At 44.2% G+C, this 16,539-nt stretch overlaps 1 protein-coding gene across 2 annotated transcripts in view; it reads left to right on the top strand.

Moving 5' to 3' along the window:
• Positions 1-16,539, top strand: part of SAMD10 (sterile alpha motif domain containing 10) — a 116,818-nt gene that overhangs the window by 85,130 nt on the left and 15,149 nt on the right. Inside the window, exon 4 of one of the 2 annotated variants that reach the window (XM_086932787.1) lies at positions 10,310-10,410. In XM_086932787.1, the coding sequence (XP_086788913.1) occupies positions 10,310-10,410 (101 nt within the window). Of the gene's footprint in view, positions 1-10,309; positions 10,451-16,539 lie in introns of both variants that reach the window. The other variant, XM_086932788.1, reaches the window with a different exon arrangement.

The raw sequence follows: 16,539 nt of genomic DNA, 5'->3' as shown, positions 1-16,539 counted from the left end.
TTAATTAAACACACTTGTAAATACAAATGATTGTTTGGAGTCATCATACATTTCATAATTCTCAGATCGATTCCAGATATTTACTTGTGAATGTAACTCATGACAAGTATAATCAACCGCATATTGGTTATACCGTGTACATGATACCCTGGAACACAAATGTTATCTCGCTGTGGATCGGTTTGTGTCCTTTCCCTGTTTATCACTCCTAAAATCTTATCAAATTTCAATTTCTTAATTCATGAGGCACACAATGATATCACATTTACTAGTTCAAATCTCATCAGCGTTCAGGAAAACATTACACTTACAGTTCCAACATGCGTTAAAACTATTTAAATGAGGCTTCCACCTCTTTATCACAGTTGCAGTTTGTCATAATAATAGTCAGATTCATGAGCCTATATGCACAGCTAATTCCTCACCACTTTTCAAGTCACGTTGGTGTTTCGTAAGTAGATCTATTATGTAGGTGGAATCGAGTCTCCGTAATTTGCGGACTCTGCCACACCCTCTGACATTTAAGGGAACATAATCTAAGCCAAAAAAATTGAAGTTGATTCCGGTCACTCAATGTTTCTCCGCGAAGTGACGTGGTACAGGATATGCCTCTTCTGTCACTGACATCGAAAAAAGCATTTCGCCGAAACGCGTCTGTTGCTGGTCTATTGAAGAATAAACTTTCTTGTAAACGTCCCGCGAGTGTGGATTCTTCCTTTTGGATTAAAGGAGTGAAGCGAGAATATATATATATATATATATATATATATATATATATATATATATATATACTCTGTTATAACGTGATGATTCGCAATGATTGAAGTTTTCTATAGAATACTCCATCTTTTTTATTACATATGCTTCACTTCTCATTTACTTCTTACGAACTTACTTTTAATTAATGTCCCTCTATTCAGTCTCTTTTCTCCTCTATTCTTTCCTTTTTACTTTCTATTTCTAAATTCTTTATTGATCGTTCATGGATTTTTGTATACATTCCTTTTGTTACTGTTTTGAATCATTCATAGGTCTATTTTACACTATCTTCTATGTTAAAACATAACTCTGGTGTTCATTAGAGAATGCCTAATATCTTATATTTCATATAACTATGATTAATAAAGTCTTTCTCAATCTTAAACAAAGTGATTCAGTTTCAAGCATTGAACCCGACACTTGGGTTCACATCTTAGCATATGCGTCAGGCCAAAGTAAACTGTGAATCTTGACAATTAACTTGATCTCCCTGTGCCTCAAACTGGAACTATTTGTGATGTCAACTTTTGTGCTATATAGGTTCCTCCATTGCAGGATTGGCCATTTAGGACACAGGAAATATTCCCAAGAGTCTGAGTACCACCGGCTTGCATTTAGGGATGGATGCATGGAGCAACACTTGTATAATTTGCTTTCTGGCCCCTGCCGAATCCTCTAGGAGGTTGTCAGATTCACTCAGTACACTTCGGAGCGAGCAGAAATATATTTTCGAGGAGTGCTTAACCAGTTCAATAAAAATGTTTTGTTTTAGGCTTACAATCCATAGAATCAAAGAATATAAAAAATACACTTTTCCTTGCCAACAAAGTAATCGAGCACCATAATCATGATCATTATTTCTCAAACAAGACATTTTTATAATCACGTTCCCAATAAAATATCATGCAACGTCAAACAATAAAATGACAAAATGAACAAAGCTAACAACTCTCATAAACTGCTTGTATGTCAGAATATCAAGTACAAAATGGGATGCACATCCTCACCACCACCCAGTCTGACCCTGCAAACAACCTGGAACAAGCAGTCCAGAACTTCACCACCTGGATCACCAGTGCTGCAGACGGAGTCGTTCTGATCAAACAAGCCAAGACCTGCAGATCCATCTAACAAGCCAGCTGGTACAGACCAGAACTCAGGACAAGAAATGCTGCTCCAAACATCTGGAAAGAAGATGGTGCACCAACAGACATACTACAGACAGCCACTTTCAAGTCAGCCCTCAAGAAATACCCCCAGCGACTCACAGATGCGATAAAAGATGCCCTAGCAAACCACAGCGAAGAAAGTACCAACCACACCAAGGAACTCTTCAGCATTGTCAGAGAGTTTCCCTCCTCGAAGGCCACCGAAAACATGAGCCCTCCCTCACAAGAACTCTGCGACAAGATAGCCAGCATCTACAAGAACTTTGAGCCCCAACCCACTGACCTCCATCTCCTCACTCCAACAAAGCCTCCCCCAATCAGCCACTCACTGCAAAGGAACAGCTCACCAAACACATCACCGTAGCCATCATGAACTCAATTCACTCAGGAGCACCAACAGAACCCTGCCCCCAACCCCTCTTCAACACTGGAGGCAAGGACATCTGCCGCCAACTCACCATCGTCCTCAACCCATCCATCACCACAGCCATGTTTTCCGATGCATGGAAACACGCAGAAGTCAGACCTTTCCGCAAGGAACCCTCTGCTGACCCAAGCGCACTTCATAACTACCACCCTATCTTGCTGCTCCCTTTCCCCTCCAAAGTCCTCGATAAGGCCATCAACCAGCAGCTTCCTGAACATCTTGAGAGAAATAACCTGCTTGACGCATCCCAATCCGGGCTCTGCGCCTACCTCAGCACCGAAACTGCCCTGATCGCCACCACTGATGACATCGCACCCTGCTCGACAGAGGAGAATTGTTGGCTCTGATCCTCTTCAATCTCTCCGCAGGGTTCGATACCGTATCCAACCACACACTCATCAAGAGACTGCACCACATCGGGAGCGAAGGAGATACCCACAGATGGACCGCATATTCCTTCACAGGAGAAATTCAGAGAATCCACATATCTCCCTTCACCTGAGAATCCAAGAGCACCATCTACAGCATCCCTCAAGGATCATCCCTCAGCCCCACCCTCTTCAACACCTACATGACACCTCTAGCTGACATTACCAAAACCCACATCATCCTCATCATATCCTATGCCGACGATACCCAGCTCATCCTAAGCAAAACAAACCACCCCAAAGACAAACTTCAACAACTGCATGATGAACATCACTGACTGGATGAAGAACAATTGTCTGAAGCTCAACACTGACAAGACTGAAGTGATGATCATTGGCAACAACGCCTCTCCTTGGAACAACACCTGGCGGCCCGCTAAACTCAGACCCACTCCCACACCCAAAGATCATGCCCGCAATCTCAGCATCACCCTGGACAGCAAGCTCACCATGAAGCGACAGATCAACGCAGTCACCTTCACCTGCTTCCACACCCTCCACATGCTCCAAAGAATTTTCAAATGGTTTCCCATTGCCACAAGGAGAACCAACACTCAAGCCCCAGACTGGACTATGGCAATGCTCTGTATGCAGGAACCACAACCGAACACACGAGGAGACTACAGATGATTCAGAACTCAGCAGCCAGACTGATCCTCAACCTGCTCAAACTGACCGATATCTCCCCCCACTTTAGGAACCTCCATTGGCTCCCCGTCCAAAAGAGATGCCAATGCAAGATATTGACACACACATACAAAGCCCTCCATGACCAGCATACACCACCCACCGCCTGAACCTCCACCACCCATTCATAGGTCTTCGCTCCGGCGCTCTCGGACAGAACTTGCACATCCGCCGAAGCCACAGCAGAGGCCGTTCTTTCTCCTACCTCATGGCCAAGTCCTGGAACGGCCTACCCCTCCACCTCTGGACATCACCCTCGCTGGCAGAATTCAGGAAGAGACTCCAGACCTGGCTTTTCCTCTGAGCCCTTCAACCCAGCGCCTGGATATCCTCACAGGTGATTAGCAGCGCAGTACAAATTATGTCTGAATTCTATCAAAAAAATAATTGGGCCGCATTGCAAGAGCTCAGTGATGTGTATGTCAACCTGCAGACTAAGAGACAGCTACTGACCAAGAGGACCCAACCTCTGTCAAGACTATATGGACTGATAACAAACTTATTAAAAGTGCCAAGACTCCAAATGTACTGCTCAGTCTGCATCTGATGGACAAATATCCTACATGGCACTTCGGACTGACTGAGAGGCCACTCTGTGAAAGAATCCAAAGGATACAGATGGGGACCCAACACCGACTCCCTCGATTGTACAGAGACACCAGGGCATTAACCATGGACGCCAATTCACTGAAATTCCAGGGGTAGAGAAAGTGACATCACATGCCCTGTGACTTCCACTTACACACACATACACACAAATTCCCACATATATATACACTCTCTCACACATAAACACACTCTCACCTTCAAGCATGCATACAACATACATTTAAAAAAAAAATGTACTTGCTTCAGCTGCCATGGAAGGGCATTTCCAGCTTATTGTACTCCTTTTTTATTACACTATTAGTGAATAATATATTTTATTTATTCACCATTAGTGTAATAAACAATTGGAAGAAAATTAGGAAGAGTATCGTCCCAGATGTCCATATGTTCCTGGCACTGTATTTGCCACTCTGAGGCCAGGGGTCCAAAAGGCAGTGCTAGGGGTAGCAAAGGGCAAGCCAGAGGTCGCAGCTGCGACCCCTAAATTACGTCCATGGCTTTAACTGTAACCTTGTCCGAGCTGCCAGAACGGTCCAGAGCTCACAGGCTCTGGTGTTTTTCTCTAGACTGCAATACCAGACTTCCTTATACCTCAGACCAAGATGTTTATGATTGACAGACCAGTCTGTGAAAGGCTGCCCAGGTTGCAGCACAAGACCCCACCCTGACATCCAGACTCTAGTTCCAAGATCTTATCCCTTTAGCACATCAGAGGTGTTGAAGGTCAGCTCTGAGTTGTTCAGGTAGTGATTCTTTGGCTGGACTCACCCCCCTCAAAGGTTTGCTTGCAATTTAGGGCTAGTGTGAGAAGGTGATAACAGGTGTGAACAAGCATTTGCAATGCAATAGGTCTCGCATTCCTGAGAGTTTGAGCTATTGGCATTGTAAATGACAATGTCTTTTATTTATGCTTTAAAAACAAACATAAATAAAAGGCATTGTCATTTGCAATGCCAATAGCTCAAACTCGCGCAAATGCGAGACCTATTGCATTAGTATTGGTTGCAGATTTGTTTGGGCTGTAGAGATCGGTATTGTTTCTGTGTTTTCTATTTACGGGGTTCCACTGTCCTAGTTCTAGCAGCCTTCCCTTTAAATGAAACGGACACTGGCTCGATTCTGTACAAATGTGATTAGCCACGAAGCATTTTTAGACCGCATTATTCATGTGAGGTTTGGTCTTGAGTAAGAAACTGAACAGCATTTATATCCAACCTATATTTACAGGGTACCAAAGTTATGGTAGTAAATGCCTTGCCTGTAAGTGAAAAGTGGCACTGAATGTTCTAAAAACGGGATTAACTCCATAGTGTTTAAAAAATGCAAAATAAAAAATGTGGTTTAGAAATTACGCGTATTAGCGGCCCCAGCTGTTTTTTGGGGTATAATTTAGGCACTAAGAAGGCGTCTTGAGCCAGGTAACTATTAACTTTTATGTGTTACCCCAAAAAAATGACAATATGCAGTACGCTATAAAAGTTGTTAAAAATACGCAGTTCTTAGGGTCACGGGTGTAGCTGAGTTCATAAATACGATAACATTGTCCTTTGTTTTGTAGAAATTAAGGGAGCCTAAAAGTCTGCAGTCGTGTTAAAAATCTCCATACAATTGTGAAAGGAATCCAAGACGAGTTAATTGTCTGGGTTTTCGTTTACACCATGTGCGAAATGCAGATCAGTAACTTGAGAAAAAGAAAAAAGCAGCAGGATGCACAAGTAGTGAAACTTAAGTGTAGGTTACAGGTAAAAGCTACAAAAGCAAAGGGTAAGAAACAGAACACACAGTTACAACTGTTTTAAAGTTTACTAAACAACTTACCAATGCCACACATGCTGTGAAGTATCCGAGTTTAATATATCCACACAAAAGCGTGCCTAAATGTTCTTAAAAGCGAGTCTTGATGCGTTGTGGTTGGTGCGCATGTACACGTGGAGTTGGGGAAATATAAAACAAGTTTGCAGCGGCTTGGATCTTACCGCTGGGTGTAGTTCTGCGCTTGTGTTGGAGCGCGAGCACCGCCTCTGGGGCCACCCGGTCCTGGACGTTTGTATTGATGGAGTTCATGGTTTTTATCGCACTGGGGGCGAGCGGACCAGAAATCTGAGTGGACCCGCTTGGGCACTTTTATTTATTTATTTATTTATGCGCTTTTACATCGCACTGACTTTACCCGAAGGTGCCAGAGCGCTTTACAATAGGTACTTGATATTTTGTGCTGTGCCACAGCCTGGGACAGCTTGTTGTCACTCTCCTCCTCGTTTGCCACAGTGGTTTTGGTGGCACTGCGAGACAGGCGTGTAGATCAGCGGGAATTCTAGTAGACATCTGCTCTGGAAAACCAGTCCCAGGGTCAATAAAATGCAAGGTGGCACGCCGGGGATAGACGGTGATTGGGAGGAGGGTTGCACAGGATGGTCATGGGCGAGGGAACTGATGTGCAGGGTGGGCGTTGCGAACGCCAGTCAGGTAGGGGCAAGTGCTGGTGTGTGGCGTGGCGGCAATTTGGTCAACATACGGAGAAGATGGATGTTTTGCCTTGTAATCCTAAATCCTTAGTTTTGCAACTGGTTCTTATGTAAAGCGCTCTGACACCTTCGGGTAAAGTTTGCGCTATATAAAATCACATTAAATAAAAAATAATAAACGCCCACTAGCTTGGGGTTATTTGTGAAGATTTGAGAGGGCTACAGAGGGTGCCATGAGCTAGGTTAGCGGGGATTCTTTCCCAGACTGCGGGAGGCTCGCTGTGGAGGTTGTGGATTGCAGGGGGGGGGGTCGAATTGGGAGTGCATTGTTAAGCGGGTGTTGGTGGGCGGTGTAGGAGTCCCTGAGGGGGGTGCGGGATTTGTGGGCAAGGCGGTTGAATTTGGGGCACCAAGATGGGGTTCCGGTTTCTGGGAGGTTCCGCCGGGCCCTGCAGAGAACTCTTCCCCGAGTGAAGGGGGTTGGCACGATTACAATCGAGCATTGAAGACAAGAGAAACATTGGTTTCTGAAATTACACACATTCAGGGAACACAACTCTAACACAATCTTACAACTGCTCCAAAGCGCCAGAAGGCGAGTCCACCAGGCGCCTCCTTTTGCACTACTGGAGTTCTGAGAATGACCCTTGGTGCCTTGAGCCGTCTCTATGCCGGAGGCTGCCCGCGCATGCGCGCCATTCCTAAGTTTCGTTTTCAGTAGCGAGCCCCGGAGCAAAAGCGAAGTGGCAGCTGAAGTCCCGGGTCCCAGGTGGGGGCCCGGGTGAAGACCAGCGGAAAGCACTGCGGGGCTCCCATGCCTAAGGGGAGAGCCCCGCGTCGTGCTGGCCTGGCAGAAGAGCTCGAGTGCTCTGCAGGGCTCCCATGAGAAGCCCGGCGTGTTCCAGATGGTGCGACTCCAGTGAAGTAAGGGGGGGAGAGATGTGTGCCTGCGTGTGTGTGTGTGAATGCGCGCATGTGTGTGTGTGTGCCTGCGTGCGCGTGTGTGTGTGCATGTGTGTATGTGTGTGTTTGCGCACTTCAGGGAATCTGAGGCAGGAGATGTGCACGGCGCCAGCCTGGACGTGCGCGTCCACAGATACCAATCGCCGCGCGTGCCCGACCCCTGTCTCAGATTTCCAGGAGGCGGACAACATTAGATACTTCGCTGGACGCAATGCTTCGCATTGCTTTTTCCAGCTCGACCTAACCAGGAGGCGGACAACATTAGATACTTCGCTGGAAGCAATTTCCAGCTCGACCTAAAAAGAGCGTTGATAAACCCCATTTGAGTTAAAAAGATAGGTAGTGTTATGTGAAACTATGACTGAGAATATTTACAAGTAATAGCAGGAAGTGCCAGCTAAGGAGTATTAAGATGCGCACACATCTTTCTCAGGGTTAAAGCTCGTAACAATTTTAAACCATCAAGATGAGCAGGTGTTAACACGAGTTCAGATGATTCAGATAATCTTTTCAAACAGGTAAACGAATAAATGAAGGCCAATGTCTGAGGATGTAACATAATATAATCTGCTGGTGGATGGGAAGGGGCACTATAGGCATGGACTTTCATGGTAAACATTTTGGCTAGCGGAAAAATAGCGAACAGGCTGTTGGCCTTCTCCAGTCCGAGGAAAGGATGGGTGTGCAGTGTAGGCTACGAATTAGTTATAAACACCTTGACACTGATGAGCTTTTAGTACAATAAGCGAAACAAATGTAAGTCGCCTAAGCTGGCACATGTGAGGAGAGGTCAGAAAGAATTGATGGCCACAGTAACAGGGGGCAAAGTATTGTTTCAAATTATGGTTAGTCATTTTGTAGCTTAAGTGAAAGCTGTTTCAGGATCACAAACTTCGAAGAAACAGAGAAGTAGAGGGTCAGAAAACAACATGTAAGAAACCTGAGCTATCGAAGGAAAAAACAGTCTACACTAGTTTGAGGGCTGTATGCCACGAGCCGTACAAGAAGATCTAACTGACTTGACATCCAAACAGAAGACTCTAGCAGCATCAGAAAAATGTAAGGCCGAGGTATAGAAGCATCGGAGGAAAAAGGAGAGTAGGCACAAAAAAGAACTCACGTGACATCAGCTTGACCAACGTTGAGACGCCGCTGGGCAGAAACACTCTGGGAGACAGGAGGTGAAGTCAGCGCGGTGGCCTTTTCAAGCGCTCTATACATCGGGAAATGTGACAACGAAGCAGTCTAGATTGCACAAACAACCTGACTGTAACTTTTATTACAGGTCCCTCTTGGCCGGGTAGCACTGGCAAGAAAAGTTACAAATATGCTGTGTATGCACGTCCGGAGAGCGAACTCATTGTTTTCAGCAAAACATAATTATTATACAGCAATTCAACTGCCCACGTATGTAGGCAAACAAACAACAGAAAAAACAAGCGGGAGGCGGCTCGGGCGCAGCACGTCTTCCGGAGACGTGCGCGTTCACAGAGCTGAATCGGCTCGTCCACAGGCCAGTAGCGGCTCGTGCACAGCTCTATCTCCCTTGCCAGTTAACACGGTGACTATAGAACTCGCTGGCGGGAGCGCTTCGCGCTCCAACGCCAGCTCGACCTAAAAAAGGATGTTGACAGCTCAACATTAAATAAAAATGTGTATTTAAAAATAATTACTGCGTTGGCATGCAACCGGTTGCAAGTTGTACTGAGGCTGATGAAGTCTGTGATGAAGCTTTGTATCGATTCTGTTGAAGTTCAGTTGAAGCTGTACTTAATCACAGTTTCTCCATGCACACTGAATTTCAAACTGAGGTCGCGGTTTCAGAAGTCTTTTATTCCATCGACTTCAGGAGATGCCCTTATGCCAACAAATGTTTTGTCTAAAGCTGTTTCAGTCACACCAGACTTCATCAGGGCAATGCATCTACAACACAAACATTTCACTCGATCAGGAGGAGTCACGTTCGGTATTAGTATTCTAACCATCACCCGGGTCTGTCGGGTATCAGACGCAAACGTTAACTATTACATTTGTGTGTGATACTTTGGATTCTAAATATAATTGATTCTAGTTGACATAGTGAGTACAAGACCGTCTTCCTCCCACCAATTCATTGCATTTTATAAATATCACATGGCACTGCATGCTTTTGCCCTCTATATAACATTACACAGTTTTGGGTAGGATGAGACCTAGACACTCTTGACTTATAGGCTTTCCTACGATATGTTTAAATACTACCAACTGAAAGCACAAAATCTTTCTGAATAAACGTAGGCCCTCTTTGGTGAAGTTTCAGGGTCTACAGACCCGGGTGATGGTTAGAATACTAATACCGAACGGGGTGACTCCTGATCGAGTTAAATGTTTGTGTTGTAGATGCATTGCCCTGATGAAGTGTGCTGTGACTGAAACAGCTTTAGACTAAACACGTGTTGGCATAAGGGCATCTCTTGAAGACAATGGAATAAAAGACTTCTGAAACGCGACCTCCGTTTGAAATTCTGTGTGTATGGAGAAGCTGTGATTACAATTTCTGGACTCTTTGAGAGGGAATGGTTGACTTCCTCTCCTCCTGAAGCACCAGATGGACTGTTTGAAAAGTTATATATTTTATTCTCTGTACATTTAAAACGAAGTGGTAGAGTGCGCCTGGTATACCTAGCCATTTTGCATCTGTTTCAAGTTGAAGCTGTACTTAGGCGGGTTAGAAACTCTTGAAACTGTGCTGAGGTTGGAGTGAGGCTGTGTGCTAGTAGTAGATATAACCGACCCTCTCTCTCTCTCTCCTGCTGGCACCAGGTCGGGCTCTGCTGCGGCTGAATGCGGAGAAGCTCCAGAGGATGGGAATTACCCATGAGTTCCAGCGGCAGGAAGTGCTTCAACAGGTGCTCCAACTGCAGGTGCGAGAGGAGGTCCGGAACTTACAGCTACTCAGCCAAGGTATGGGAGGGTGGCCTAGAGAGAAGGGGGCTGGAGACCAGTAGGGCTGGAGCCAGGGGCACAGGGAGCGGGGGCAGGATACTAGCAGTGGACAGACCAGAGCAGAGCTTGAATGGAGGCGAGGATAAGGCGGCTGGACACAAAGGAAGGATGGAGACAGTGTGGAGAGACAAAGGCTGGAGGAAAGGGTGGGTGGAGACACAAAAGAATGAAGGGGCCAATTCACAGAACTAATCTGAGACAAAATCCTAAACTTAGTACTTTTGGTATTCACAGGAGGCATTTAGTAGTAGTAAAGTTAGTATTTTGTCTTAAGTTAGTATTTTGTCTTAAGTTAGTATTTTGTTTTAAATTAGGATGTAGTCTTAAATTAGTATTTTGTCTTAAATTGAGATTTTGTCTTAAATTAAGATTTTGTCTCAAGTTAGGATTTTGTCTCAAGGATTTTGTCTTAAAACCCAAATTTAAGACAAAATCCTACTTTAAGACAAAATCCTAAAACAAAATCCTAACTTAAGACAAAATCCGAACTTTACTACTACTAAATGCCTTCTGTGAATACCAAAAGTAGTACGTTTAGGATTTCGTCTCCAATTAGTTCTGTGAATCGGCCCTGAAGAAAGGAACTGGACACTGGAAGTAGGGCTGGAGCCTGGGGCGCAGAAAGTAGGGTCAGGATACAGGAAGTGCATATGCAGGAGCAGAGCCTGAATGGAGCTGGGATAAGGAGTGCTGAACACAAAGGAAGGGTGGCGACAGTATGGAGTGAAGAGAGATAGAGATACAAGTGGCTGGAGAAAAGGACAGGTGGAGACACGAAGGAACGAAGAAAGGGGGCTGGATACAAATAGGGTTGGAGCCTGGGGCTTTCCTGAGTGGCAAATTGAATATATAAGCAAAAAAGAAATAAATCAACGGTTGCACGCAACCACCCTCATACATTATCACAAAAACCAAAGGATCCCTAGGGGACTCAGGATAGCGCTCAAGCCGATGCTATGTTCAAGCAATAAAAAGTTTTTGGAAAAGTGGTACCAAATTTTGAACAAGTGTTCTCTAGACTTGATACTGTTAATAGTGGAGGAACTATCAAAAGTGTTGATAGAAATTGAAGAAGAGATAAAAACCGTGAAAGAGCAACTGAACAGCATTCCTGACTTAGAAAAATTATTGGAGGAAACAAACTTGAAACTCGACAGATACGCTAAGGAAGTGAACGAAAGAAAAATCCGCAAGTATCGTCGTGATACATTAGATTACAAATTGGAAGAGGTTTACTCTTGGGCTGAAATTTACAACAAAAGGAAATGGCAACCACAAGCTCAACAAAAACAATCAGCAACCACCTCTTCTCAAGAAAGTGTAGTATCCGATGGAGACATTGCGCAAAACAGACCACCCTTAAAGAAAACCACCAAACAAGTGGAAGCAACATCAGCCGGTCAAACAGATGGGTCGCAAACATCTTTTTTAGACATAAGTCCAGCAGCAAACGCCCCACCGACCACGTCGCAACAAGAAGGGCAAAAAGGAAAAGAAACAGCAGAGGAAATCGCGAAGCGAACACGCAGTCAAGTACAGAAGATAACCTAGTCATCAATATCTCAGAGAAACCATTAACTTCTATGCAGCTGGCAGTACTAAACAAAGGTACCACATTCGTACCGACTTACAGGTCAAATATTGGAGAGACAGAGCTTGCACTCTTTAAGTTTTTCAGGAACTTAAAATTGAAATATTTCTTTAAAGATACCAGCCAAACCGATCTGATCCCAGCATGGGATCAAGAATTCAAACCACCGAGCACCTTCTGTGCTCCAACCACTCACAAAACACTAGAAGCATTTGAGAGGTCAGTGATGTCTGAAATTCAAAAAATTTCCTTCAGCAAAGCCAAGAAACCAAACTTAAGTATCAAAGAATGGAATACGCTAAAAAACCTCAATAATGACAAAGATCTCACGTTCCAAAAAGCTGACAAGGGCGGCGCCCTGATTGTTATGGACACCAAATTCTACACATCCAGCGTCAATGAGCATGTTCAGAATGCAGATATTTATCTACCACTCACAGCTGATCCCACAGCAGAATACCAAAAAATTTTGTACAATATCGTTGACCACGCTCTGAACATGAAATGGATAAGCCAGAAGACTCATGCTTTTTTTCACCTTAAATTTCCCAGGAGACCGCAACTTTACATGTTGCCTAAAATACATAAGGACCCTAAGAGACCCCCTTTCAGACCCATTGTCTCGGCCTGCGGGTCGATCTCGGAACCTATCGGCAAGTTCGTCGATAAATTCCTACAACCGCTTGTTCAGAAAAGTGTTACATATATCAAAGATACCACTGCGTTTTTGAATATGTTAAACAGTGTCAAATTATCACCTAGCGACACATACTGGCTATGCACGATTGATGTCGTGGCATTATACACTTCAATTCCACATAAAGAGGGCATTGAAGCTCTGGAATGGAGCTTATTGAACAGCGACCTAGAAGACTACCAGAGAGTTTTGATATTGGAACTGATGCAGTATGCACTGTATCACAGTTATTTTGAATGGAACGGAGCTTTTTATAACCAATCCAATGGAACATCCATGGGTTTTGGGGGGGCCCCCTCATACGCGAACATCTTTATGCAGAAGTTTGAAAATGATCATATACTGAGCAACCGTACGTGGACTGAAGGTCTCACCATGTTTAAAAGATTCATTGATGACATTTTCTTAATTTGGCGGGGTCCAAGAGAAACATTGGAAGACAACATCAAGGCACTCAATGATCAAAATGAAAGGATTAAATTCACTCACACTATATCCCAAGATGCAATATCCTACCTTGATGTTCTCATTAACATTTCCAATCATGAGATCACCACTAAAGTGTTCCAAAAACCCACCGATAGAAACTCAAGTCTACTTTTTCAAAGCTTCCATCCGGAGCCATTGAAAAAACATTTGCCATTTTCGCAGTACACTCGACTAAAGCGAATAACATCAGATGGAGAACAAGCTAAACAAGCTATGGTGCAACAAACAGCCAAGTACAAAAAACGAGGGTATCCTAACGACATTCTTATCCAAGCCCTATCTAAAGTCGACAAAATAAAGAGAATCGATTTATTGACACCGAAAACCAAATCTACCATGCAAAAAACTGTATGTGTATTGAAATATTCTACTGATGCTTCAAAAATCAAAAGAATCATCAATAAACATTGGCACTTGGTACAAAATGAGCCGGATTTACAAAACATATACAATGATCATGTAACTTTCGCATATCAGAGATCAAAAAACTTGAAGGAATTGCTAAATACTCCCAATAAAGAGAAAAAGAACTGGAAAGGAATGACCAAATGTTATAATTGCATCCATTGCAACAATGTGATCTGTGGCAACACCTTGATGCATCCAACTAAAGGTTTTCCCATCGAATTAGAGTATTCTGGCAATTGCGACACCATGAATTGCATATACTTAATAAAATGCCCATGTGGCAAGGTTTATGTTGGTCAAACTGAGCGGAAAGTGAAGATCCGTATCACAGAACATAAAAGTAATATCAGGCTCAGAAACCTCAAGTCAGCTATAGCGTGCCATTGGAATGAATCCAACCACCAAATATCACAGTTAAAATTCACGGTTCTAGAGGTCATCCTTCAACGCCCCGACATGGATCCTGTGAAACAAAGACTCAAAGCGGAGTTTTTTTGGATCAAAAAATTGAACTCAGCCCAGCCGATCGGGTTGAATGATCGAATAGAACATGCGTGGGTCTTATGATTCATTGACTTGTGCTTAAACCCTGATTTCCCTACAGAACATGTTGAATTGCTATGAGACTATGTTTGTCAGCAGCTTTGCCTTTTATTCTGCTATTTCACTGCACAATTACGTTTGACCACGTTTGTCATGTTTATTCTTTATTGTGTCAGGTTTTTGTAATGTTTCACGCACCTGTCAGCTATCCACTGTTTGTTTTGAAGCCTACTCACTCAGAGCACGTGACCGCTGTGTTGCAACGCCATTGGTCGCAACCGCGATCACGTGACATACAGTTCTTCCTATGAGTGCGCGGCTAGTTGGAGTGTGTTTATCCGACAGACTTTCACAGAGGCGCCCACGCGCGTTCAATCTCGTAAGTTTCTCTCAGCGCACTGTTACGCCAGCGTGTTTAAACTCCAGCCTACTACTAACGCGTAAGCTCTGCTCACGAATATAATGGTGGAGCCTCTCTCGGCTCGTTTGTATAGCGTTTAGTCAAAGTCATATTGTTATACTTGGGCTCAATAGGGTTCTTATGACACTCTTTTCCGTTTTCCGTGTTGAGAAAGGTAGAGCTAGATATTTACATTGTTGTTTATGTGGCCGGGTGATTAATTTGGTCCTGTTTGTTTTTCTTTATTCAGACCCCTGACGAAGGGTCACGGCTTTTGTTGGACCCGAAATGCATTGGGTATTGTGAAAAGTGTAAAGTTTTGGATTAACTCAACTATGGTTCATACAACATAAGATGTGATTATGTTGGAAATATATATTGACAGTAAAGATTCAATCTACGAATAGAAAGAGAAAAAATTTGAACTGCAAATAAATGCGAATAACCTAAAGAGAAAACAGTGTTTTCGTGTTAATTGGAGAGCCCGGTCTAGAAGTTAGTGATCCTAACCTCAATATACTTTGCTTTCCTGAGTGGCACACACAGTAGGGGTAGGATACAAGAAGTAGACAGGCAGGAGCAGAGCCTGAGTGGAGCTGGGGATAAGGTGTTCTGAATACAGAGTAACAATGGCGATAGTATGGAGTGAAGAGAGAGACAGGGACAAAGAGATAGGTGGCTGGAGAAAAAGACCAGTGGAGACACGAAGAAAGGGAGTTGGATACAAAGAGGGGTGCAGATACAGAGACATGACTGGATTCAAGGAGGGATGGAGAATAGAGATGCTGGGTAGGATAAGGGTGGTGGAGGCAAAAAGACTTTGTAGATACAAGGAGGGCTGGTGACAAAAAGGATGTGTGGAAACAGAGGAAGATAGAGGCATGGAGGTTTGGTGGCAGAGAAGGTTGTAGACATGAGGGAGCAAAGATGGGAGTGGATTCAGGAGGATTGAAAGGATAGAGATGGTGGAAAAGACAGGGGTTGGGTACAAGAAGGGGTATAGAAATGGAGAGGTGGAGGCAGGGAGAAGAGACCGGGGAAAGAGAGTGGGCAAAGGCAAGGGTGAAAGGCGCGGATGAGTAGAGTCTGGGTTGAAGACAAAGAGTGACGGCAGGCAGGGACGCAGACGGAGGGGTGCCAACCGGGGGGCAGAGACAAGGAAGCGTTAAACCATGGATGGGTGGGGAGAGGTAGGGGAGAATAGGGTGGAGACAAGGCAATGAAGACAGGGGAGTGAAGACCGTAAAGGGCAGTGAGATGGGGCAAGGACATGGGATTGATGACAGGATGGGTTCAATTTAAAGGGGACAGACAGAGATGGGTGAAAACAGGGAACAGGTAAATACATGGAAGAGTGGATGGCATGTTCCAAGACAGGGAGTGGCAAAGACGGGACTCGGAAACAGACATTTCTGTATTGTACTGTTTTAGCATGTATTATACCACCTAGTACCACTGACAAGGCACTTAAGCATTTTTAGGATGAGGAGCACTCATGGGTACCCAGTTTTAGTAGTTTGACACATATGAAGATTGGGTAATTCATGTTATTCCAGTTTTGAAACTAGTTTTTTACTGTGTGCTTTAAAAAGTTTGTTTTCACTGCTTTATCTTGCTCTATTTAGATTGTTTTTGGTCGCCATCTTGAAAGTTCTTTGTGGCTGCTAACTAGGAGCTCAATCAAAGTGCAGGATAGCACATGTGGGCATGCCAAAGGTACATTAAAGTCTGCGTCCAACCGGGATAAGGGGCCAAGAACCCTGCCCATTTTCTTTACTAATCAGATTAGGAACTTTGCAATTTACAACAGGTCAGTCCTTTCCTTGATCAAAAGGTTACTGAGACCTTGTGGAGAGCAGGCTTACTTGGAAACCCTTCCTCTGCGGAGTGTTCTCCGGTCCCTGCCTCACCTTGTTCTC

This window comes from Lissotriton vulgaris, chromosome 7 (genome assembly GCF_964263255.1).
Source record: "Lissotriton vulgaris chromosome 7, aLisVul1.2, whole genome shotgun sequence".
Taxonomy (NCBI): Eukaryota; Metazoa; Chordata; class Amphibia; order Caudata; family Salamandridae; genus Lissotriton; species Lissotriton vulgaris.
Note: the sequence above shows the minus strand (reverse complement) of the source record. Positions and strands in the feature narration are given on the sequence as shown.